The sequence below is a fragment of the Urocitellus parryii genome, chromosome 9 (assembly GCF_045843805.1).
Source record: "Urocitellus parryii isolate mUroPar1 chromosome 9, mUroPar1.hap1, whole genome shotgun sequence".
Classification (NCBI taxonomy): domain Eukaryota; kingdom Metazoa; phylum Chordata; class Mammalia; order Rodentia; family Sciuridae; genus Urocitellus; species Urocitellus parryii.
The window spans coordinates 142272575-142298170 of NC_135539.1; the positions used below are offsets into that span (position 1 = coordinate 142272575).

General features: G+C 41.4%; 2 protein-coding genes across 2 annotated transcripts in view; one reads left to right on the forward strand and one right to left on the reverse strand.

Annotated features, from left to right (window-relative positions):
• The window catches only part of Firrm (FIGNL1 interacting regulator of recombination and mitosis), a 363157-nt gene that overhangs the window by 93209 nt on the left and 244352 nt on the right, over positions 1–25596 (reverse strand). The gene's annotated exons all lie outside the window — the stretch shown is intronic.
• Positions 8986–25596, forward strand: part of LOC144257033 (L-selectin-like) — a 29702-nt gene continuing 13091 nt past the window's right edge. The window contains exons 1-7 of the mRNA XM_077802961.1: positions 8986–9134; positions 10984–11056; positions 11848–11926; positions 12751–13134; positions 14052–14159; positions 17502–17687; positions 21088–21273. Coding sequence (XP_077659087.1) covers positions 8986–9134; positions 10984–11056; positions 11848–11926; positions 12751–13134; positions 14052–14159; positions 17502–17687; positions 21088–21273 — 1165 coding nt within the window. The remainder of the gene's footprint in view (positions 9135–10983; positions 11057–11847; positions 11927–12750; positions 13135–14051; positions 14160–17501; positions 17688–21087; positions 21274–25596) is intronic.

Sequence of the window (25596 nt, forward strand, 5' to 3'; positions counted from 1 at the left end):
CTCTTTCTTAAAACTTTAATTGCAGCTGGGTGCAGAGGTGCATGCCTATAATCCTAGAGGCTCAAGAAGCCAAGGCAGGAGGAGGAGGAAGAGGATCACAAGTTCAAAGCCAGCCTCAGCCATGTAGCAATATCCTATCTCAAAATACAAATAAAGACATAAAAGGGCTGGGTGTGTGGCTCAGTGGTTGAGTGCCCCCGGGGTCAATCCCTGGTATCAAAAAAGAAAAAAAAAATGCATCGAAATAAAATGTACAAATGAAATATGCCTTTTTAAATTTTGCAAGATCAAGCAATCAGCAGCACAATCTAACTCCAGAATATTCTATCACCCCCCAAAGAAACCTGTCCCCATTAGCAGTTTCTCCCCATTCTTCTCTTCCTCCTGTCCCTGACAACTACTAACCTGTTTTATGCACCTATGGATTTGCCTATTCTGGGAACTTCACATTAGCAGACTCACAGGTGACCCTCTATCTGGCTTCTTCCACTTGGTGATGTCCCCAGGTCCCCCTGCTGCAGCACACATCGGCACCTCCTCTGTGTCCTGGCGGAATCACATTCCATTGCAAGCACATGGCACACTATGCTTCTCCACTTGTCAACCCATGTGCCTTGGGTGGTCTTCTCTTTCTGGCTCTGTGACTAATATAGTTGTGAATGTGCAGGAGCATGTGTTTAGGTAGGCTTCATATTACCCATTTTTTGGGCATATTCCTAGAAATGGAATTGGGTCATATGGTAACTATGTTTCATTTTTGAGGAAACACCAAACCCTTTCCCAAAGGGCCTGCATCATTTTACAGTCCCTCCAGTGATGTACAGTGAAAGACCCTAGCCCAGTTAGCCCAGTTACCTAAGGCCAAGATATGAAACCAAGATATCAGGCAGGCCATAAACAGGTTCAGGCGCCAGGCATGCTTTCCGGACAACCGGTTGAAGAACAGAGCACCCGCATCCTGAGGTATGAATGAATAAACCGGAACAGATAAGCAGGAACAGAAAGAATAGAATGCAGACCTGTGGTTTTTGGAATGCAGACCTGTACCCCCTAGGTGGCCTATATGCTAGATTTAAACAAACCAATAAGAAACCTGTTGCTTCCCGCCTCGCGAAACCTGTCCCAAACCCTATAAAAATCTCTGTATCCCCAAGCCCGGTGTGCCAGTTCACCAAAGCTCCGGCTGAGGTTCTACTGGGCACCCGCAGGCGCCTGTGTCCCAATAAACCACCTCGTGCTTTTGCAGCCAGTGTTTCGTGTGATTCTCCTTGGACAGGGAAACGGGGGTCTTTCATTAACGGGGTGCTTTTCAACAGGAGTTACAATTTCTCCACACTCTGAATAGCACTTGCTATTGTCTATCTCTTTGATTGTCACCATCCTAGTGTGTGAGGTGGTTTACACAGAGGCCCTTGCTTCAGAACTTTATAGTATATGAAAAAAAGAATCATATCCTAAAAAATTCATTATGGCCAGAGAAATAAAGCCCCTTTTCTGAAGTCTTTGCCTGCTGCCAGTCTCAATTCTACATTGCTTATGGTAATCAGTCCATGCTCATTTAGACTTCAGACTTCATTATCTTTTAAGATTAGACCAAGAGTATTTTCTTTATTCCACCCAAAATATATATGTTCTCTCATCTGGAGCAGTGTTACTCCACAGGCCTGCTGTATACTGAGTTGAAAAACACCTGAAGGATCTCACTGTTATCAAAGAATCAGAATATCTGAAATCTCCAAGAATATAGGGTTTAATTCTTGACCTGGTCCCTCTGGCTAAAACACTTATGGCTGACTATAAGAGTATCACAGGAAAGAACTGTTTTCCCTTGAATTTTATATTTCTGTTAGCTTAGAAGTATTATTTAAGAGAAAAAGAAAAACAGAAATATGTTCTACTAATCAGGGCGCTGAGAAAACTGGAAATCCATATGCTGCATAATGAAATTAAACCCCTATCTCTCACCCTGCATGAAACTCAACTCAAAGTGGATCAAGGACTTAGGCACTAGAACAGAGACCCTGCACCTAATAGAAGAAAAAAGTAGGCCCAAATCTCCACCATGTTGGCTTAGGAACTGACTTCCTTAACAAGACTCCTAAAATGCAAGAAGTAAAATCAAGAAGCAATAAATAATATGGAATCAAACTAAAAAGCTTCTTCACAACAAAGGAAACAATCATGAACATGAAGAGAGAGCCTATAGAGTGGGAGAAAATCTTTACCACCTGCACCTCAGATAGGGCATTAATCTCCAGGATATCTCAAGAACTCAAAAAACTTAACACCCAAAACCCAAATAATCCAATCAATAAGTGAGCTAAGGAACTGAACAGATATTTTACAGAAGAAGAAATACAATTGGTCAACAAAATATAAACAAATGTTCAACATCTGTAACAATTAGAGGAATGCAAATTAAAACTACACTGAAATTTTTTCTCACTCCAGTCAGAATGGCAATTATCAAGAATACAAGTAAAAATAAATGTTGGTGAGGATGTGGGGAAAAAGGTTCACTTATACATGGCTGGTGGAACTGCAAATGGGTGCAACCAATTTGGAAAGCAGTATGGAGATTCCTTAGAAACTTGGAATGAAATCACCATTTGACCCAGTTCTCCCACTCCTCAGTTTCTACCTAAATGTGACACAGTCACATCAATGTTTATAGCAGCTTAATTCACAATAGCTAAACTATGGAACCAACCTAGGTGCCTTTCAACAGATGAATGGATAAAGAAAATGTGTTATATATATATAATGGAATATTACTCAGACTTAAAGAAGAATGAAATTATGGTATTTGCCAGTAAATGGATGGAGCTGGAGAATATTTTGCTGAGCAAAATAAACCAACCCAAAACAATCAAAGGCGGAATGTTTTCTCCCCTATGTGGATGCTAATTCACAATAAAGGGAGGGGGCTAGTGAAGAATAGAGGCACTTTGAATTAGACAGAGGGGAGTGAAGGGAGGAAAGGGGGCATGAGGGTAGGAAGGATGGTAGAATGAATTGGACATCATTACCCTAGGTGCATATATATCTACACAACTGGTGTAATTCTACATCATGTACAACCAGGAGAATGAGAAGTTATACTCCACTTATGATGCATCAAAATGCATTCTACTGTCATGTATAACTAGTTAAAACAACAACAACAAAAAGAATGTAAAAGAACGAGTGTAAAAAAGTTCATTGAGAGCCAAGAGAATACAGATACACAGTTTAAATGAAATTAGGAAGACAATGCAGGACACAGATAAGAAATTCAGCAGAGATTTTGAAAAGAACTAAGCAGAAATCCTAGAAATGAAGAGCTTAATAAATCAAATATAAAATATAGTTAAAAGCCTGAAAACAGACTAGTTTTAGCAGAAACTAAACTGCTAAACTGAACTCGAAGAACAATTTGTCCTAATATCCCAGATTTAAAAAAATAATGGTGAGATCATTCAACCTCTTTGGGACACCATTCAATGAACAGGCATCTGCATTTCTGGAATACCCAAAGCAAGGAGAAAAAAGTGAGACTTGTGTAAAACCTGTTCAATGAAATACTAGCAGAAAATCCTTTGATCTTGGTGAAGACATGGATGTCCAAGTACTGGAGGCTTACAGGACCCCAAACAGACGTGGCCAGAATACATCTTGACCACAGCATCCCAAAGCTCTTAAAAATAGAAGACAACAAAAGTTTTATAAAATCAGCAAGAGAAAAGTGCCAAAAAGAGTATCACCAATGAGATTAAAGCAGATTTCTCAGTATAAACCCTACACGTGAGTGGGAAATGGAATGGCACATGTGAAATCCTGAAAGAAAATAACCGCCAATCAAGGTTAGAATGTCCAGAAGGCTATGCTTCAGAAAGTGAGGGAAATAAGTCTTGCGACAAGAAAAAAGGGAGGGAATGCAGGAACCCAGACCAGCTGTACGGAAGAAGTGAGAGAAAGATAGCTACCATTGTGAAAGCATGTGACAGTGTAAGTCCCACGAGAAGAGGGGACAAAAAGGAGAAATAGAAAATAGCATTATTAATAGAGTGTACCATCAAATCACAAGATGGAAGAGGAAAAAAATGTTTAAAGGACACAAATCCTTACGCATCAGTGACAGCCTTGAATGTAAGCGGACCAAGTTCTCCAGTTAGAAGATAGGGGCTGGCTGCATTGATTGAAAATTAAAACCAAACAACACGTGGCCTACAAGAACCCACTTTACCCATAAAGACACACAGACTATAAGTGAAATGAAGGAAGTGATATTCCAAGCACATAGAAAACTAGTTACCTGAAGGCAAAAACTGTAAGAGGTAAGTAAGTCACCGTGCAATGACCATGGGATCAGTTCAACAAGATGTCATGGTTGTCCATCTACATGCACCTCATATCAGAACTCCCAGTTTTATGACAACAGTAACAGATGTGGGGAGAGATGTCCTCCAATAGAGCAATGCTGAGGTTCTTCATTGCACCAGTGGACAGATCATCCAGACAAAGAATCAGAAAGAAACTCAGAGTTAAGATGCACTCTAGACCAAATGGACCTAATGAACATCATCTCCAGAAAATGCTTAATCCTGTTGGATCTCACTGAGCTTTTAAAACAAACATTCTTTATCATTATTTTCATAAGTACATTCAACTTTCTCTAGCAAAGGCCATGTAGCGGGACACATAAGTCTTGAACCCCCCCAAAATTGACATCACATCCTATATTTTTTTCTGATCACAATGGAACAAATCTACAAGTCAATAAGAAACTAAATTTTAGAAATTATACGAATGCATAGAGACTGGACAGTACTTTTAAACAGTGAGTTTTCAAGGAAGTTGGAAGGAAGTTAAAACATTTATCAAAATAAATGATATGGAAACACAAAACACCAAAACATGTTCAATGCAGCAAAAGTGGGAGCGGCTTTCACAGCAAGGAGTGCAGGGCATGCAGAGCTAAGGAAAGGAGCGTGCACAGGAAAGAGTGCATGTGCAAGGCAGAAAGGAGGCCATGTACCCCAGGAATCATCTCACAGGCTTAGAAAAGCAAGGACAGACCAAACTCGAAATTAACATATCAGCACAGAAATAAACAAAATAGAGACTAAAAAGAATACAAAACATCAGTGAACCAAATGGTAGGGTTTTTCTTTTTTTCTTTTCTTTTTTAAATAAATGACAGCAGAATGCATTACAATTCATATTACACATATAGAACATAATTTTTCATACCTCTGGTTGTATAAAAGTATGTTCACACCAATTTGTGCCTTCATACATGTACTTTGGATAATGATGATCATCACATTCCACCATCATTGCTACCTCCCTTCCCTTCCACCCTCTGCCCTAAGGAGAGTTATTCTACTCCTCCCTTGCTCCCCCTCCCTACCCCATTATGAGTCACCTTATATCAGAAAAAACATTTGGCATTAAATGGTAGGTTTTTTAAAAATAAAAAATACTCAACAAACCTTTAGTTAAACTATCCAAGAAAAAGAAAAAAGACACAAATAGATGAAATTAGATTTTTAAAAGGGAGACATGACAACAAAATGAAATTAAACTTCTTTCTTTCACCATGAACAATATTCAACTCAAAGTGGATCAAGGACCTAGGAATTAAACCAGAGACCTTGCTCCTAATGGAAGAAAAAGTAGGCCCAAATCTCCATCACGTTGGATTAGACCCCAAATTTCTTAATAAAACTCCTGTAGAACAAGCATTAAAACCAAGAATCAATAAATGAGTTGGATTCAAACTAAAAAACTTCTTCTCAGCAAAACAATCAGTGAGGTAAATAGAGAGCCTACAGAATGGGAGCAAATCTTTACCACAAGCACATCAGATAGAGCACTAATCTCTAGGATATATAAAGCACTCAAAAACCTTAACACCAAAAAACAAACAAATCACAACAACAACAAAAACAAACAAATAAACCAATCAATAAATGAGCCAAGGAACTGAACAGACACTTCTCAGAAGAGGATATACCATCCATCAACAAATATATGAAAAAATGTTCAACATCTCTAGCAATTAGAGAAATGCCAATCAAAATTACTCTAAGATTTCATCTCACTCCAGTCAGAATGACAGCTATCAAGAATACAAACAACAGTAAGTGTTGATGAGGATGTGGGCGGGAAAGGCACACTCATACATTGCTGGTGGGACTGCAAATTGGTGCAGCCAATCTGGAAAACAGTGTGGAGATTCCTTGGAAAACTGGGAATGGAACCACCATTTCACCCAGCTATCCCACTCTTCAGTTTATACCCAAAGGACTTAAAAATCAGCATACTACAGGGACACAGCCACATCAATGTTTATAGCAGCACAATTCACAATAGCTAAATTGTGGAACCAACCTAGATGTCCTTCAGTAGATGAATGCATAGGGAAACGGTATATATACATAGTGGAACATTACTCAGCATTAAAAGAGAATAAAATCATGGCATTTGCAGGTAAATGGATGAAGTTGGAGAATACACTGCTAAGTGAAATTAGCCAATTAAAAAAAAAACCCAAACATTGAATGTTTTCTTTGATATGAAGATGCTGACTCAAAATGGTGATGGGGATGGGGCAGGGAACTTGGGAGTAGTGGAGGAACTTTAGATAGGGCAAAGGGGAGGGAGGGGAAAGGAGAGGGCAAGGGGGTAGGAATGATGGTGGAATGAGTGAGACATCACTACCCTAAGTACATGTATAAGACACGAATGGTGTGAAAATACTTTGCATACAATCAATGACTTGAAAAATTGAGCTCTATATGTGTAATATGAAATAAATTGCATTGTGTCGTTATGCATAACGAATTAGAATAACCAATTAAATGAAAGGGAGATATGACAACTTATACCAAGAAAGGATCTTTAGGAATTATTTTGAAAAATTATATACTAATACGTTGGGAAACCTAGAAGAAATGGACACATTTATGGACACTTATGACCTGCCAAAATTGGACTATGAGGTTATTAAAAAAATTAACAAACCAGTAACAAGTAGTTAGATTGAATCTCTCAACAAAGAAGAACCCAAACCAGATGACTTCACTGCTGAATTTCACCAAACTTTACAAAAGAGCTTAGGTCAATTCTTCTCAGAAAGTTCCATAAAATTAAAAGGGAAGAAACCCCTTCAAACACATCCTATAAGTCTAGCTTTACCCTGTCACCCAAACCAGTGAAGACATAGCCAAAATAGAAAACTATAGACCAATCTTCCTGATGAACATAGATGTAGACTTCTCAAGAAAATAATCAAATTAAATTCCATGATACAGCAAAAGGTCATTTACCTTGGTCAGAGGAAATGAAATGAGCACAGCAAAGAGACCCCTGAATACCTGAGTATGCTGTGGTGACCTTCAGCCCATGAGTAGGGAAAAATGTGGTGTCTAATCACAATGAAGTGTTGTTTGCCCATAAAGAAGAATAGGTTCTTGCCATTTGCAGCAAAATGCATGGAACTGGAGGATATTGTGGAAAGTGAAATAAGCCAGATATGTGTTTCCCTCTCCTTTGGAGGCTAAAAAATCTGACCTGAAAGAAGAAAATGATTATCAGAGATTGAGAAGGGTGTGAAGGATGTGGACAAAGGGAGGTTGAATTTGATCAATGAACACTGTATGGCATGTACGGAAATATCACACTGAACCACATTAATGTGTACAATTAATATGTGTGATTAAAATATAAAAACTAAAAATGAGTCCCACTGTGAAATAAAAAGGAGTGGGGGGTGAGTTAACAGCTGGGGGTCAGTGGGGTAGGAATAAAGGCATCACAGTGAGATATTGAGCAACAAGCCAGCAGGAACAGGGGACAGAGGTGATGGGAGGACGTCTTGATCATGTGACTTTAGAGATGCTGAAGTCTCCTGAGGTGTCAAGGTGGAGGCTGTGCTCAGGGAGGAGTGGCTGACCTTGACTTAGAGAGTGAAGATCCTGCTGTGGGACAGGTGTTCAGTGCATGGTGCAGTACAAATGGCTGTGGGAGGTGCTTCCAGGGACAGGAGGACCAGGAGCCAGGTGCCAAAGCCACCAGTGCATGAGGAGTTGGGGTCACCACCATGAGGACAGTGACAAGATGGCACATCCTGGTGTGGTGAGATCCTGGGTTATTTGATTGCTGCTTCCTTTTCTTTCCAGTGTGGTGGGGAACAAAGATGTGTAAAAGGGCCCCATCAGAAGGCAGGAGGCCCATCCTGCAGAGTGTGGAGAAAATGTCACTGTCCTGAGAGATCTGCAGGGGAGACATGTCCCCAGGAGGCAGCGGTTGCTATGGAGGAAGGTAGAAGGAGGTTTGGGGAGAACTGCAGCATATGGGTGAGCCTGCCGACTGTGAAGCAGGAGTTCCAGGGGCAGCAGGGGAGCATCTGGGAAGGACCTCGAGGCTGTGTGGAGACAGGGGTGTGGTGAACTGTCCAGGAGGTGGCCTGACCCCAGGTGCAGGGAGAGGCTCTCTGAGCCGTGTGGAGGTGTTTGGATAGGGCTGTGGAGGGGAGGCATCTGAGGAGGGGTCCCACGGTGGCCTGGAGGGAGGACTGTGGCTGTGGGTGGGCTGCATACCCATCCTTCCAGGCAACCTGAGGGGACTGCCGTGGGAGCTCCTTGCTGGGCGAGGAACCAGCAAGCGGAGGCCCTCTGAGGGGCAGGCTAGGAAAGCCGGGGCGATGGTTCTTCTGTGGTCCTAGGATGCTGCTCTCAGGGGCCCCCAGAGGCTCTTCCCTCCACCCTCAGGTGGTCACTGGCCTTCCAGCAGTGGCTCCTCCCTCAGGGAGTGGTGGGTTGTCATGCCACCAGCCCCACCTGGTGGCACAGCCCAGTAAGCCCCTTCTCTTGCAGCCCTTCAAGTGGCTGCTGACAGGTGCCTGTGACTCTGCTGCCCCAGCTCCTCTCTTCAAGCTCAGTGCACACTTGGCTTGATTTCCACATTGAGCTGAAGTTTGTGTGATGCAATGCAGCCGTGATGAGGGGGACAGTCCAGCACCTCCACAGCACTGTGCCACCAGCCCCTGTCCTAGTTCCAAAGCACTTCCATGAAAAGCCCTATCACCTGCTCCCTCAGCAGCATGGGCCTGCAGGCCACCTCCTGCTCTGTGGCTCCTCCTGTTCCTGGTATCCCACAGAATGGACTCGACCAGTGTGCGGCCTCCCGGCCTGGCTTCTCTCACTTAGCATGTTTTCAGCTCTGGTTCCTGTTACACCAGTGCCAGGACTGCATTCCTTGAGAGGCAGAATAACATCCCATGGCGCTCTAACTCTACCCCACGTCTCTCACTGTGTTGTCAGGAAAAATGTGTTTGACAAACACAAGATCAATCCACATGATTCAAATGAACACATGAAAAATAACTTTGCTGAGATTTAAAAGCCACAGCGCTGGATGGACTCAGTGAGGGGCTAGGTTGATGTGGTCCAAGTAGCTAGAAGTGTAACTCAATATACAGAGAGAATTTAAAATGTACAGAAAAGTAAATCAACTGCATGTGTTTGACAGTGTTGACTAAATAATCACCTCCCTCTCCAAGACATCTTTCCCCTGCAAAATTTGGTTGGGATCTAGGTCGTTCTGCCTGACAAGACCTGAATTGAAGGAAATCTCTGGGAATTAATGCAACTCTGAGGCTTGAACCAACTTGTCTGGGTGCCAGAAGACACAAATTGGCTTTCTTCAGAGAAGTCTGCATTTATGTGTGGCTTTAAAAAAATAGAAATGTCTACCAAATAGAATAACAAACAAATAATAAAGTCAAACAAAATACACTTTGTGGTTCAGAAGTGAAATAAGTTTTATACTTCATAAAATCCAACAAATAAGATGCATTTTATAGTTTAGAAATGTGTGGACCCCAATCCTTCCCAGGGCAGAAAGCCTAAACCCCTGGACTTCAGGGATTCACTTCAGGGGGTGCCATTCACAAGCTCCTCCACTAGGAGGCGAGCAAGGAAAGGAGGAGAAGGAACTGGATTTTGTCAAGTGAGCCAGGTAGCTCTTATTGAAGTGTGACAGACACCTTTTATTTGTTTGAAACAAACAAACAAACAAATAAATTAATACATGAATTTATTTATTATATAAATTATGAAATTTAAATAATAAGTTTGAAATAAAGTGAAGTTAGCCAATCCCTAAAAACCAATGCCAAATGTTCTCTCTGATATAAAAGGGCTGATTCATAGTGGGGTAGGGAGTCTGAACAAGAGAGGAATAGACAAACTCTAGATAGGGCAGAGGGGTGGGAGAGGAATGAAGAGGGCATGGGGTTAGAAATGATGGTGGAATGAGATGGACATCATTATCCAAAGCACATGTATGAAGACATGAATTGGTGTGAATATACTTTATGTACAACCAGAGATGTGAACAACTGTGCTCTGTATGTGTAATCTGAATTGTAATGCACTCTGCTGTCATATGTAAATTAAAAAAATGGTCTGAAATAGAAGTTTGAACTGTGGTATTACCAGGGCCACCTACAACAGGTAGCCAGGAGTTAGTCTAGCTTTAATAAGGAGATAGAGGAGGAGGGAGGAGGAGGAGGAGGAGGAGGAGGAGGAGGAGGAGGAGGAGGAGGAGGAGGGAGGAGGAGGAGGGAGGAGGAGGAGGAGGAGGAGAAGGAGGAGGAAGAGGAGGAGGAGGAGGAAGAGGAGGAGGAGAAGGAGGAGGAAGAAGACAACAGCATGAGAACTATAAAGGGGGGCAGCAGAAGGGAAGGAAGGAAGCACAGGACAAGGGAAAGAGGGAGGAGGATGGAAGTGGGAGAGGAAGGAGAATCCAACCACAACACCTCACTGGTCCCAGGGAGAGGGGCAGACGCCAGCTAAAGAAAGGGGTGGGGGAAGAGGTGAGAGAAGAAGAGGAGGAAGGGGAGGGAGGAGGGAGGAGGATGTGAGACTGGGTGGAGAGAGCCCTGCTAGTGACACTCAGAGCCCTCCCCTGGAGCAAGCAGGCTCCCTCCACAAGGACCCAGAGAGCCCAGGTGCTGAGTGCAGAGGCTGAAGGCTGTGGACCCAGAGAAGGAGCCAGCAAAGCCATGGTGAGCCTTTGGCCCAGAGATTCCAGACACGCAGAAACTCTCCTGGGGCTGGAGGGGCAGGTGGCATGGGACAAGAAACAAGCCATTTCATTTTTGGTTTTTAACATGCAGAAACCAAAAATGCTCTCAGTCTCAGAATGTGATCCTAGGGTGTCAGGTGGCCGATGTCCTCCCCTGAGAGTCTCTGGTGAGAGGGAAGTGGTGCTTGGGCAGTGAAACATGGTGCTGACAGAGAGATGTCCTCTGCAGAAAACATGGTCCTGAGGGCTGCAGAGAACCTGGGATGCTGTCATTCAGTTCTCAAAAATTTATTTCTTATTTAAAAAAAGAAAATGAACTGCTTTGCTTCTCTGGAGTCTGGTTATGTAATTCTCTTAGGTATTTGAAGCATTGACTGATCATGATCAAGTGTGAGAAGACAGCAGTCGATCTAAACACCAAAGGTCATTAAGCGCCAAGGAAGACTTAACAAATGTATAAATATTCAGTAATTTGACCTGATAGCTCCATAGACAAGCAGGCACAAAAATTACTGGGATATAGAAAAGCATCAGAGCAATGATGATCAGCAATTTGAGACTGAAACATGAAATCAGAATGGAACAAAACTGCAGGAGGTTTGGGTAGATTTGATGTGACTTTTTCTCCCTTGTCTGGGAAACCTCTGATGGGGGACAGGGTTTGTGCATTTGTGTGTTTTATCTGGAACTTTCAGAAAGTTGCAGGTACCCCACCCCTCCCAGGTGCTTTAAACCTGTCTCCAATCTAAATTGTCCTGTGTTTTATTGTAGATATTTCCAAGGAAATGTCAGAGTGCACAGAGGGGCTTGTGGATCACCCAGTTGTGGATCTGGACAGTGCTCTGCTGGGGTATGTTGTGACAGCCACACATTGTTAAGCCTTTTAATTTATGTTCATTTTCTCAAATGTCCACTGAGTGTGCATAGATGCAGGGAAAATTATTAGGTGGACCTCTACCAATTCCATCCCTCTGTGACCTCTCTCTTCTTCCTCAAGCCCTTGGTATTTCCCCAAGAACCCCCAACCCCAATCTTGCCTGCCACAGCCTGTGCTGCAGACTCCAAATCCCGACAATCTCACAAAAGCCTTCAATTGAGAATGAATAAGGTTAGCGAATAAAGCAATTTCTGCAGTTCCAGTGTGAACTCCTTCAGGGCAGGGACTTGGTCACCTTTTTGGTCCTCCTCTCAGTGATGTTGGAAGTTTTCTGTGGGTCTCAAGATGCTCCAGCCACAGCTGGGACCTTTCTCCATGTCAGCCTTTAGGAAATCATCCCAGGATAAAATAGTAGACTATAAGTATTGGAGTTTTATGATATTATACTTCAATTCGTTTTAAATGATTGACAATAAGAAAATGAAATTTGAATTTCTAAAATATGTTAGTTAAATTTCTCATAAAGGAATTTTGGGAAAAAAAACATTTTACAAAATAGACCTAGAAAGCCATTGTAACCATAAAAAACAATGCCACGAGGAAGATATCCCATGTTCAAGCAGAGGTCTGGGTTCTGCTTCCCATCTGCTAACAACTAGGGCTTGATACTGAGCGGTCACTTACCCTCCTGGGCCCTCAGCTCCTCCTCTCTGAGTGGCAGCTCAGCCTGGAGACAAGAGCTGGGCTTTTTTCAGCTGGAACACTTGAGTAGACATGCTTCCTGCTCTGTCTTTCAGAATTCCTGGCACATCACGGAACTGACTGTTGGACCTACCACTATTCTGAACAACCCATGAACTGGGAAAGTGCTAGAAAGTTCTGCAAAGAAAGGTACACGGATTTAGTTGCCATACAAAATAAGAGAGAAATTGAGTACCTGGAGAAGACAGTGCCCTTCAACCGTTTTTACTACTGGATAGGAATCCGGAAGATAGGGAACATATGGACATGGGTGGGAACCAACAAGCCTCTCACAAAAGAAGCAGAGAACTGGGGACCTGGAGAGCCCAACAATAGGGCCAAGGAAGACTGCGTGGAGATCTACATTAAGAGGATGAGATATGGGGGCAAGTGGAACGATGAAGCCTGCCACAAACCAAAGGCAGCCCTCTGCTACACAGGTGGGAGGCCACGAGGAAGACCTGAGCTAGAATAATCAGACCTACCCCATGGGAGTGCTGGGGTGGGGGGAGCAGGAGCCAGCTCACTCTGATCTGCTTCCTGTCCCCCAACTAGGCATGGATCAGGTCACTGCTGAGCATTTCTGGTGTGTGAAGCCGGTTCCTACACCCCACACCCATACTCCTAATTCCCCTCCCATCCAGGTGCTAAGTACATTATATGGGAGGCAGGGAGGAGGAGTTAGACAGCCAGGGCCCCTGATGGAGGGCAGGAAGTGGACACCAAGAGCAGGGCTGGCTGAGAGCTGGGCTCACCTGGCCTGTGTCCTCCTTGTAAAGCAGGAGCCTGGGCTGAAAGCTGCCTCCGTGACCTCCTGGCACAACACTGCACAGGTTTGTTGGGTGGGTATTACAACAGTTCCAGCCCAGCCAGGGTTTTTCCAAGCCGGATTTTAGGATTTTATCACTGAAACATGGTTCATTTGGTTCCTCATAAACTGGAATCTCTGCTCCTTTAGAAATTTGGACTTTTTATCTTAGTGCTTCCCATAAGGAAGGACTCCAAGCACAGTGCAGAGGTGGGTGAGGCCCAGCCTTCATGTACCCATCATTGCACTGAAAGCCAGCCATTTCAAGAGTTTCAGTGTAAGCAGCCTAAGCAACATCTCCCCAGGTGTCAGCATGTTACTCTCAGCAAGTTGACTTTAAAAGCACATGTGTCCTGGGCTGTATGCCTAGCATATTCTATAAACTGAAATTTTAGCATGTGATTTTTATGCAAAAGTGCTTTGAACATATAAATAAACCTTTCCTGCTTATTAAAATAGTGCAGATAAGCAGTTACCTATGACTAAAGAAATATCTATTAATCCTAAAACGCAATCAACTGAGACACTGTTTCTCTGACCCTCTTAAAGCTTCTTGCACACCCGGGTCATGCAGTGGCCACGGAGAATGCGTGGAAACCATCAACAATTACACCTGTAACTGTGATGCTGGACACTATGGGCCCCAGTGTCAGTTTGGTAAGCCCCTTCACTCCTTTGCAAGTAACAAGACTCACTGTAGCTTATGATGGAAGTTGGTTGGGATGAAATGATACTAGACATTCTGAGAAATGGGAAGTTGTGATCAGAAGTTATAGTTTTGCAAGGTGTTATCTTTCTGCAAAGATTCCACATGTCGGTGTAAGGTTCAATTCACTTCACAGGTGTTTTTGATTTCTACAAGAAACAGGTGTGTATTGAGCGCTAATGTAAGGAGTCAGGGGAGATCGATTCCTGCTCTCAGGGAGCTCACAAGCCGATGAGCTTAATGACTTAATTAGAGTTCTTTAGTCTGAAAGAAACTGTACACTTTACCCTTAGGAGAGAGTTACACAGAAGGTAATCTCACTTTTTTATAAAGTGATGACAGGGAAAGCCAGGAGAAAAGTTCATGATGATACATAGCGTATGTCAGAGATGTGTAACAGCAAATTCTCCATGTTCACTTGGGCTAAATATTTCAGGAGAACACAATGGAAGATCTGTCATAAAACCTTCCCTTAAAAGATTTTTGGTTAGTTAAGGGAAATCTTATCTGTTCACCATTGAGTGTGAGGGAGACAAGCTGCAGTGAGTCCAGGGCCTAGAGCTGCTGGTGAAGGAGCCCAGCCTTATCTGCAGTGAGCGGCTCCTTAGCGTCTTCCCGGCAAGTGGGCAGTTAACCCGGAAGCACATGGTGGGCGATGGAGAGGCTCTTCCTGGTCTTTGTCAGTCACTCAGAGGCAAGGAGGTGGAAATGGAAAGGAGGGAACACACAGGTTAAAGCCAGGCCTTCACCCTGTCACCTACTACTGAAGGAGACACTGGATACTTTGATGCTGATAGTTTCAGAATAAGTTTTAAGTGTCTGATGTATAGAATAGAAAATTATTGACAAAAGCAATATTTGTAAAGAATAGTGACTTAAAGCCAAAGTGGATTCAGATGTCAACTGACTGGAATAGATCCAACTCATTTTTCTTAATCTCTGAGCCAAGACTGCTACCTAAAATTTTACTCCTGTTCTGGAACTTTATTTTTTAAACTTTATATAAGTGTATTCCCATTCCTCTACTTTCAAACATTTAGGTTTTTTTTTTTTTTTTTTTTTTTTTTTGGTCTTGCTTTCCATCATGCCCTTCTTTTCTGTTTCTGTTTCAACATAACATCACTTGTCTGGGTTCCTACATAGGCAGGAATCCCAGCTCTTTAACACTATTAACTTCAACTTCCATCTTTTCCTATGGCTTTTTATGTCATGTCAAACTTTCTTACTTTTGTGGACCCACAGATTTCTCTTTGGACTGAAAAAATCTGTCTTGGGCCCTCAACTCCAAATATGTGAAGGATTTCTTTGGTGATATCTAAAAGAATATCAAGTCAATTGTCCCAGCCAGCTTTCCTTTAGGCACTCTATCTGCCTGTAGAGCTACCATGCTCACAGGCACTGCTGTGACAGTCTCACCTCCCCCAACATGTATGCAAGGTAATCCGTTATCAATATTCAGAAATTATGATTTTCTCCAATTTGTGTCCTGTTGTCAACTCTGTCACTGCCCACATTGTCTTTCTTCTAAATGATTGACATATTCTTCTAGATGTGATCCATACCTTTGAATTTGCTTCCCTCAAATATATTGCTCATGCCTGCTAACAATTAAAAAATAATTAAATATAGCCTACATGTGTGACCATCCACCCTAATATTTGTGCTTAACACTTGTCCTACAGATGAAATCAAAGCCCCTCAAGACCTAACATAAACTTGATCTTGGTCCTCATTATATTAACAAAAAAAAAGTGAAGAGTATTTAATCTGAGTTCCTATATTTCTTCCTAATCACATCAGACATCATTCTCTGTCACCTCTTTCCTTCAAGTACCATCAAAATACTTGTGTTTTTCCATTTGCCAAGTGTGTTTTTTTATCATTGAATTTTCTCAAGGGTTCGTTATCATGTTTAACACGTGGCTGACACTATTGTTCATCTTCAAGACATAGTCCAGGAATCATTCCTTCCAGAAATATTTTCTTGGATAGCAAACTAGGCACATGGTTATCAAGTGGAGACCTTGGATTCACGTCCAGACACTAGGCTCTTCACCCTTCCCAACACTGTATATTTCCTTATTGAAGTGGTCCAGTGTGAAGCATTGGAGGCGCCAGTGATGGGTACCATGATCTGTAATCACCCTTTGGGAGACTTCAGCTTCAGCTCACAGTGTGACTTTGCATGTTTTGAGGGAACAAGCTTACTTGGTCTGGATAAAATAAGTTGTGGGCCATCTGGAAACTGGTCCTCTACAGAACCAACCTGTCAAGGTGAGTAACTTCCAACTAAATACTATATCATGATAGCCCTGGGTTTACAGTCTGAGAAAATGCAGAAGAGTCTTGCTCATCTGTGCTCCATCTTCTCCATGTATTTATTCTCATTGTTTCCATGCTTGTTGAGAGTCACACTGAACGCTTCTTTAAGATCAACAACTGCCTTATTCCTGGTTGCATCTCTGGGAGTCAGGTTGTGCCTGGAATACATTAGGCACTTTTGTGTGCACCTGAATTGAATTGGACCATTTAATTTCCTTTGATTCAGACTTGTACTGAATGTGAGAAATAGAAAAATTCTCCTCATTGCTTGAAACCAATTTTCACTGAAATCTCAGGACGAGGTCAGAAGGAGAGCTCTACGTTGATCATAAGGAATAAGACATGAGACACACCACATTTTTCACGGGCCATGAAAGGGCATGAAATGTACAGGTTGTGGTTTCCAAGTCTGAGTCTGATCTTCTGTTTCTGGAGAAGGTAGTCAAAAGTCAGTGAGCTAAACTTCTGCAGTGGACCTATAACAACAGAACAGAGGGCAGGAGGATTCCTGGGGTTTTACCACGCCCCTTCCAAGAAGTCTGCTTATGCAGATCCCTGTTTGCTCTGAATTTCTGACCCCCAACACTGCAGTGTATTCAGGCTCTGGTGTGATAGTTGTTCCCCAGCCAAGGCCTTCACTCCCACTTGAACTGGTCTGGGTTTAAAATTCTCTCCCCAGATAATGCCAATGATACAATGTGAAGATTAGTGAATATTTAGGTAGGACTTCTGAAGAGCCAGGATCTGTTCTAGGGTTTTGACTTATAGTTATCAAATAACATGTAGCTCCTACCAACTCCATGAAGTTAATACACTTATCATCATTAACCATTTATACATGAAGAAACTGAGGTTGCAGGCTTTAAGTGACCTTGCTTGAAGGCACAGGGTTGTCAACTGAGCTGGGATTCAAACCCAGGCAGCAGGTCCTCTTAACCCTTCCCAACACTGTCTCTCTTTCCTTACTGAAGTGGTCCAGTGTGAGGCTTTGGAGGCCCCAGATCTGGGCAGCATGGACTGTACTCACCCTCTGGGAACCTTCAGCTTCAGCTCACAGTGTACCTTCAAATGCTCTGTGGGAACAAAGCTACTTGGAGATGGTAAAACAAGATGTGGCCCACTTGGAAACTGGTCATCTCCAGAACCAACCTGTCAAGGTCAGTGACTTCTGATTAGTGGCTTTGCCATTGTAGTTCTGGGTTTACAGTCTGAAAAAGCCCCCCAAAAGCCCTTCTGTTTCCATTGCTCTTCGTGTTCCTTTTCCCTTCTCCCACACTCTTGAGTCCCTTTCTGTAGTTACCCATGTGTCCCAGCACTGGGAGCCTCATGGGGTCCACTGGTGCCATATCTGTGACTGCATCTGCTGCACTCAGGCTCTGCCTGCAATCAGGCACTTTTCTTGTGCACCTGAACTGAATCAGGTAACAATTTTCCTTCATTTGGACTTGTACTCATTATAGAATTAGAAAAATTCTCCTAATTCCTTGAATCTATTCTTCATTGAAATTTGAAGAGCAATATCCAAATGAAAGCTTGTATTTGATTCATAAGGAATAAGACAATATGTTGTAATTCTTGCCGGAATGGCATAGAACGTTCCAAATATGTAGCTTTTGATTTCCAAGTCTTCTTTTGGTCTTCTGTGCTAACAATCAGAGCAGAGATATAGACACATTTTCTGAGGAGGATTGTAAAAAAATTCAAAGAACTGAATTTCCTCTTAGCTTAGGAGAATAATGCAGGCTCGAGGCCAGAATGATTTCTAAACTTTATGTTCTCCCCTTCCAAGAGAACAGAATATGGAGGTGTGCTCTTTCTCAGAAACTCCAAATCCCAACACACTAAAGTACCTCAGGGGCAGAGATCTAATAGTTACTCCCAGCCACTCTGGTCTTCCCACTTATCCCATCAGGTTTAGGTTCTCTCTCCAGATAATGCCAATAGCGCCAATGTGAAGAATAGTTAAGATCTAGTTAGGGCAAGCCATGTGTGTTCTAGGCGTTTCATGCAGTAATTCAGTGGCATGTGGCTCTCCCACCAGGGATTAATACAGTCATCATCTTTGTCCTTTTGTAGATGAAGACACTGAAGTTGCAGGGCTTAAGCGACCTTGCCTGAGGCACATGGTTATTACCTGGCCGAGCTGGGATTCAAATCTCAGCACCAGGCCCTCTTAACTCTTCCCAACACTGTCTCTTTCCTTACTGAAGTGGTCCAGTGTGCGGCTTTGGAGGCCCCAGAGCTGGGCAGCATGGTCTGCACTCACCCTTTGAGAGTCTTTGGCTTCGGCTCACAGTGTACCTTCAAATGCTCCGAGGGAACAAAGCTACTTGGGGATGGTAAAACAAGATGTGGCCCACTTGGAAACTGGTCATCTCCAGAACCAACCTGTCAAGGTCAGTGACTTCTGACTGGAGGCTTTGCCATGGTAGTTCCTGGTTCATGAGAAACGCAGAAGTCCTGCTATCTGTGTCCATGCTACTCCGTGTTGCTCCATGTATTTCATTCTCATCGCCCCCACATTTCTTGAGGTCATCTACAGTTACCTATTTCCCCTGGCACTTTCGTGTGCACCTGATCAGATTGAATGATTTACTTTCCTTAGATTGGACTTGCTCTGACTGTGGAATATAGAAAAATTCTCCTTGTAGCTTGAGACCAATCTTCACTGAAGTCTCAGGACAAGGTCAGAAGGAATGAAAGGGCATGAAATGGCATGAAATGTACAGGCTGTGGTTTCCAAGTCTGAGTCTGATCTTTGAACCACCAGTCAGAGCAGGAAAATCGATAGTGAAGAAGGTAGTGAAAAGTCAGTGAGCTAAACTTCTGCAATGAACCTAAAGGGAATAACAGCAGAACAGAGGGCAGGAGGATTCCTGGGGTTTTACCACGCCCCTTCCAAGAAGTCTGCTTATGCAGATCCCTGTTTGCTCTGAATTTCTGACCCCCAACACTGCAGCATACTCAGGCTCTGTTTGTGATAGTTGTTCCCCAGCCAAGGCCTTCACTCCCACTTGAACTGGTCTGGGTTTAAAATTCTCTCCCCAGATAATGCCAATGATACAATGTGAAGATTAGTGAATATTTAGGTAGGACTTCTGAAGAGCCAGGATCTGTTCTAGGGTTTTGACTTATAGTTATCAAATAACATGTAGCTCCTACCAACTCCATGAAGTTAATACATTTATCATCATTAACCATTTATACATGAAGAAACTGAGGTTGCAGGCTTTAAGTGATCTTGCTTGAAGACACAGGGTTGTCAACTGGCTGAGCTGGGATTCAAACCCAGGCAGCAGGTCCTCTTAACCCTTCCCAACACTGTCTCTTTCCTTACTGAAGTGGTCCAGTGTGAGGCTTTGAAGGCCCCAGATCTGGGCAGCATGGACTGTACTCACCCTCTGGGAACCTTCAGCTTCAGCTCACAGTGTACCTTCAAATGCTCTGTGGGAACAAAGCTACTTGGAGATGGTAAAACAAGATGTGGCCCACTTGGAAACTGGTCATCTCCAGAACCAACCTGTCAAGGTCAGTGACTTCTGACTGGAGGCTTTGCCATGGTAGTCCTGGGTTACAGCCTGAAAAAGCCCTGAATAGCCTTGCTGTCCCGTGTTCCTGTTGCAGCACATGTTTTATTAACCTGCACTTGTTGAGTTCAGTTATCCCTCTGCCCTGGCACTGAAGCCTTCTTAAGATCAGTGGTGTCTTATTCATGCCTGTGGGGCTCTCACTGTTCCTGGAATATATCAGACACTCTCTGCACACCTGAATTAAATTGGATGATAGTTTTCCTTCATTTGGTCTTGGACTTTATTGGAAAATAAGGAACTCTAGTAATTTGAGTCTCATCTTCATTGAATCTTAAGGGGAAGGTCAGATGGGTGGCCCACCTTTGATCAAAAAGGAAGGCATCAGAAGTGCAATCCTTGCCCAAATGGCATGAAAGGGCATGAAACATGTAGCCATTGGTTTCCAAGTCTGAATTTGATCTGGGACTAACACTGAAAGCCTGGGAATTTATACAGTTTCTGGAAAGTGTTGTCAAAATCCAAAGAGCTCTCCTCTGCATCTGAATTAAGGATAGTAAGAACAGAATGGACACCAGGATTATTCTAATGCCTTTTCCTTCTCTCCTAAAACATCTATTACCCTGGCCATTCTTGGTCTGAACCTCTCACTGCCAACTCTCTGGTATACTGAGCTCACATCATAGTTATTCCCCTTCCAAGCTCTTCGTTCCCACTTACCAATCTGACTTTGAATCATCTGTCCAGATAATGCCACAGATAACAATATGAAGAAGAAACCCAACACTTAGGACTTCTTAAGAGCATTACTCTGTTCTAAGCACTTGACTTACAGAAATTGAATGATATGTAGCTCCTGGACTAACTCTATGAGGTTAATGCACTTATCATCTTTGACCTTTTATAAATGATTAAACTGACGTTGCAGGGCTTAAGTGACCTTGCTTGAAAGTACGTGGTTGAGCTGGAATTCAGATCCTGCAGCAGGTCCTCTTAACCCTTTCCAACACTGTCTCTTTCGTTACTGAAGTGGTCCAGTGTGAGGCTTTGGAGGTCCCAGATCTGGGCATCATGGACTGCACTCACCCTCTGGGAACCTTCAGCTTCAGCTCACAGTGTACCTTCAAATGCTCTGTGGGAACAAAGCTACTTGGAGATGGTAAAACAAGATGTGGGCCACTTGGAAACTGGTCATCTCCAGAACCCACCTGTCAAGGTCAGTGACTTCTGACTGGAGGCTTTGCCATTTTAGTTCTGGGGTACAGTCTGGGAAAATGCAGAACAATCTTGTGATTCCATGTTCCAGTTGCTGCACTTGTCTCCTTCTCATTTATTGCCTAGGTTTTGAGTTTGGTGATCCATCCACCCTGGTTCTGAGGACTTCTTGAGATCAGCAGTGGGTGTTGTTGTTGTTGTTTTACTTTCCCCTCCCTCCAGTCTTCCTTCCTCCTCGTCCCTGTCCCCTTCTTTTACTGATCTCCCTTTGATTTTCAAGAGATCCCCCACCATTTTCTTTTCCCTTTTCCTCTTAGCTTCCACAAATGAGAAACCATGTGACACTTGACCTTCTGAGTTTGGCTTATTTCATTTATCATAATGTTCTGAAGTTCTATCCATTTTCCAGCAAATGGCATTATTTCATTTTTCTTTATGTTGTATGAAATATCATTGTGTGTGTGTATATGTGTATATATACACACACAATGATATATGAAAATATATGCCATATTTTCTTTATCCACTCATCCATAAGTGGAAACCTAGGTTGGGTCTACAGTTTGTTTTTGCGAATTATGCTGCTGCAAACATGGGTATGCTTGTATCACACTATCGTATGCAGACATTATTAGGACAAGTACTGAGCAGTGGAATAGCTGGGTCATATGGTTTCCATGTCTAGTCTTTTGAAGAAGCTTCCTACTAATTTCCATAATGGTTGTACTATTTTAGAATCCCAGCAAGAGTGTAAAAGTGTTCCTTTTCCCCCACATCATCATCATCATCATCATCATTATTATTTACTGGGATTGAACCCAAGGGAACTTAACCAATAAGCCATATCCCTTAATTTTTTGTTTTGAGACAGGGTCTCAGTAAATGGCTTAGGGGCTAAGTTGCTGAGGTTGGCTTCAAACTTGTGATTCTCATGCCTCAGCCTCCTGCGTCACTAGGATTACAGGTGTGTGCCACCATCCCAGCTGTGTTTGTATTCTTGATGACTGTGATTTAAGACTCCTTTTTTTTTGTTTTGTTTTAAGATTCTTGATGATGATGTCATAAGATGAAATGTCAGTGTAGTTTTGATTTGTATTTCCTTGCTAATGATGGTGAACATTTTGTCATAAATTTCTCGATCATATGTATTTCCTCTTTTGAGAATTGTCTGTTTAGTTCAATTACCCATTTAATAATTGGGTTATTTGTTTTTCTGGTGTTAAGTTTTATGAGTTCTTTATTCTGGATATTAATACTCAATCAAAAGAGTACCTAGCAAAGTTTTTCCCCATTCTGTAGGTTCTCTCTTCACATTCTTAATTGTTTCATATGCTGTGCAGAAAGTTTTAAAATTTGATTCAATCCCATTTATTAAGATTGGCATTATTTTCTGAGCTTTAAGGTGTCTTACTGAGAAAGCCGTTGCCTGTTCCTATATGCCTGAGTGTTGCCTCTACATTTTCTTCTAGGAGTAGTAAAGTTTCTAGTCTAATTCCTATAGGTCTTTGATTCATTTTGAGTTGATATTTTTTGCAAGGTGAGAGAAAAAGATGTAGTTTAATTCTTGTTTATATGGATAACCAGTTTCCCAGCACCATTTGTTTCAGTTTGGGTGATTTCTATTGTCATATCATCAAGTTTTCTGTTTCTTCTGTCAGGTGTACTATGCTCACTAAATGTGTTTTTAATTTGCAATATTTCCTGTGAATTTTCTCTTATAGTTGGCATATCACTGTCAGCATTATTCATCCTGTGTTGCATGTTGTCTACCTGTCCTTTGGAGTCAAATAACTTATTAATAATTATAGTTATTTTCAATTCCAAGTCCTTTACTTCAAACATGTGAACCATAACTGAATTTGGTTCTGATAATCACTTTTAAGTTTCAGACTCATTTTCTCTTGCCTTTGACATGCTTTATAATTTTTTGTTGAAAGGCAAAATCATGAGGTGAATAGTCCTTTACTATGTGTCTATTTTTATGACAGTACCATACAGTTTTGCTTTTTTTGGTTTAGAATTGCTTTGGCTATTTTGGGTCTTTTATTCTTCCAAGTGAATTTTTTCAAGTCCTGTGAAGACTGTCATCAGTATTTTTATGGGGATTGCATTGAATCTGTATATCGATTTTGGTAATATGGCCATTTAGCAATGTTAATCCTGCCTATCCATAAACATAGGAGGACTTTACATCTTCTGTGTCTTCAATTTTTTCCTTCAAGTTTCTATAGTTTTCATTGTAGAGGTCTTTTGCCGCCTTGGTTAGATTTATTCCTAGGTATTTTATTGTTTTGAGTCTATTTATTGTGAATGGAATTGTTTTCCTGATTTCTTTCTCAGCAGTTTCATTGTTGGTATATAGGAAAGCTATTGATTTTTGTAGGTTGATTTTGCAGAATTTGTTTATTAAGGAGTCTTTTGGTGGACCTTTTTGGATCTTCTAAGTATAGGATCATATCATCTGCAAACAGCTATGTTTGACATTTTCCTTTCCTATTTTTATCCCGTTTATTTCCTTCTCTTGCCTAACTGCTCTGGCTAGAATTTCTAGTATATATAAATTGGAGTGGTGATAGTGGGCATCCTTGTCTCTTGGTCCAGATTTTAAAGGGAATGCTTTCGTTTTTTCCCAGTTACTGTGATGTTGGTTTTGGGTTTTTCATATATATCTTTTATGATGTTGTGCGAGGTTCCTTCTATTTCTAACAGTGTTTTGTTTTTTTTTTAAATCATGAATCTGTGCTGAAATTTGTCAAAGGCTTTCTCTGTATATGTTGAGATGGTTAAGATTTTTTGGTCCTGAATTCTGTTTATGTGATGAATGACATTTATTGATTTGCATATGTTTAAACCATCCTTACATCTCTGGGGTAAAACCAACTTGATCATGATGTAAAATCTTCTGAATATCTTGTTCAATATTATTTGCTAATATTTTATTAAGGACTTTTGCATCTAAGTTAATCAAGGATATTGGTTTGTAATTCTCTTTCCTTATCTTGTGTTCTTATCTAGTTTGGGTATGAATGTTATATTGGTTTCATAGAATGAATTTGGAAGTGTCCCATTCCTTTCCATTTCATGGAATAATTTGAGGAGCATTGGCCTTAATTCTTCTTTAAAGGTCTGGTAGAAGAATCCATCTGATTATGGATTTTTCTTTTATGGAAGTTTAAAAAAATATTATACTAGTTACTGGTCTGTTTAAATTTTCCATGTCCTTTTGATTCAATTTTGACAGATTGTATGTGTCTAGAAATGTATCCTTTATTCTAGGTTTTACAATTTGTTGGAGTATAAGTTTCCAAAGTAGTCTCTAATGATCCACTGGATTTCTATGATGTCTTTGGTGATTTATTCTTTTTCATCTCTGATTTTACTAATTTAGGTATTTTTTCTTTTTCTTTTGGTTAGTTTGTTAAGGGTTTATCAAACTTTTTTATCTTCTCAAAGAGCCAACTTTTTGTTTTGTTGATCCTTTGTGTTTTTTTTTTAATTCTCAATTTCATTGATTTAAACTCTTAATTATTTTCTTTCTTCTACTCATTTCATGATTGGTTTGTTCTTCATTTGTAAAGGGCCTTGAGTTACATTATCAGGTCATTTATTTTAGATCTTTCTAGTTTTCTTCATAGGCAATCATAGCTATAAACCTTCCTCTTAGAACTGGCTTCAGAGTATTCCAAAAGTTCTGGTATGTTGTATCATATTCTCATTCGAATCTTAGAATTTTTAAATGTCCCCTGATTTCTTCTATCACTCATTCATCATTCAAGAATGTATTGTTCAATCTCCATGTGTTTATATAATTTCTGTAGGGATTTTTGGTATTGAATTCAAATTTCATTCCATTATGATCTGACCAGCTGTAAAAAATTATATCAATTTTTATTTGTATTTACTAAAAGTTGCTTTGTGGCCTAAAATATGGTCTAGTTTGGAGATGGTTCCATGAACCACTGAGAAGAAATTGTATTTGCTCTTGTTGGATGAAATATTCTATAAATGTCTGTTATGTTCACTTGACTTATTGTATTTTTCAGGTACAAAGTATCTTAACTGAGTTTTGACCTATCTAATGTTGAGGGAGGTGTGCTGAAATTACCAGTATTATAGTATTGTGTCCATCTGAGGCTTCAATTTGTGTAGTGTCTCTCTTATGTAATTAGTTGCACACATGTTTGGGGCATAAATATTTATTATGGTTATATTTTCTTGTTGATAGTTCCCTTTACCAGTATGAAGTGACTTTATTTGTCTCTTCTGATTAATTTTGACTTGAATTCTGCTTTATTACCATACGAGAGTAGCTATTCCTGTTAGT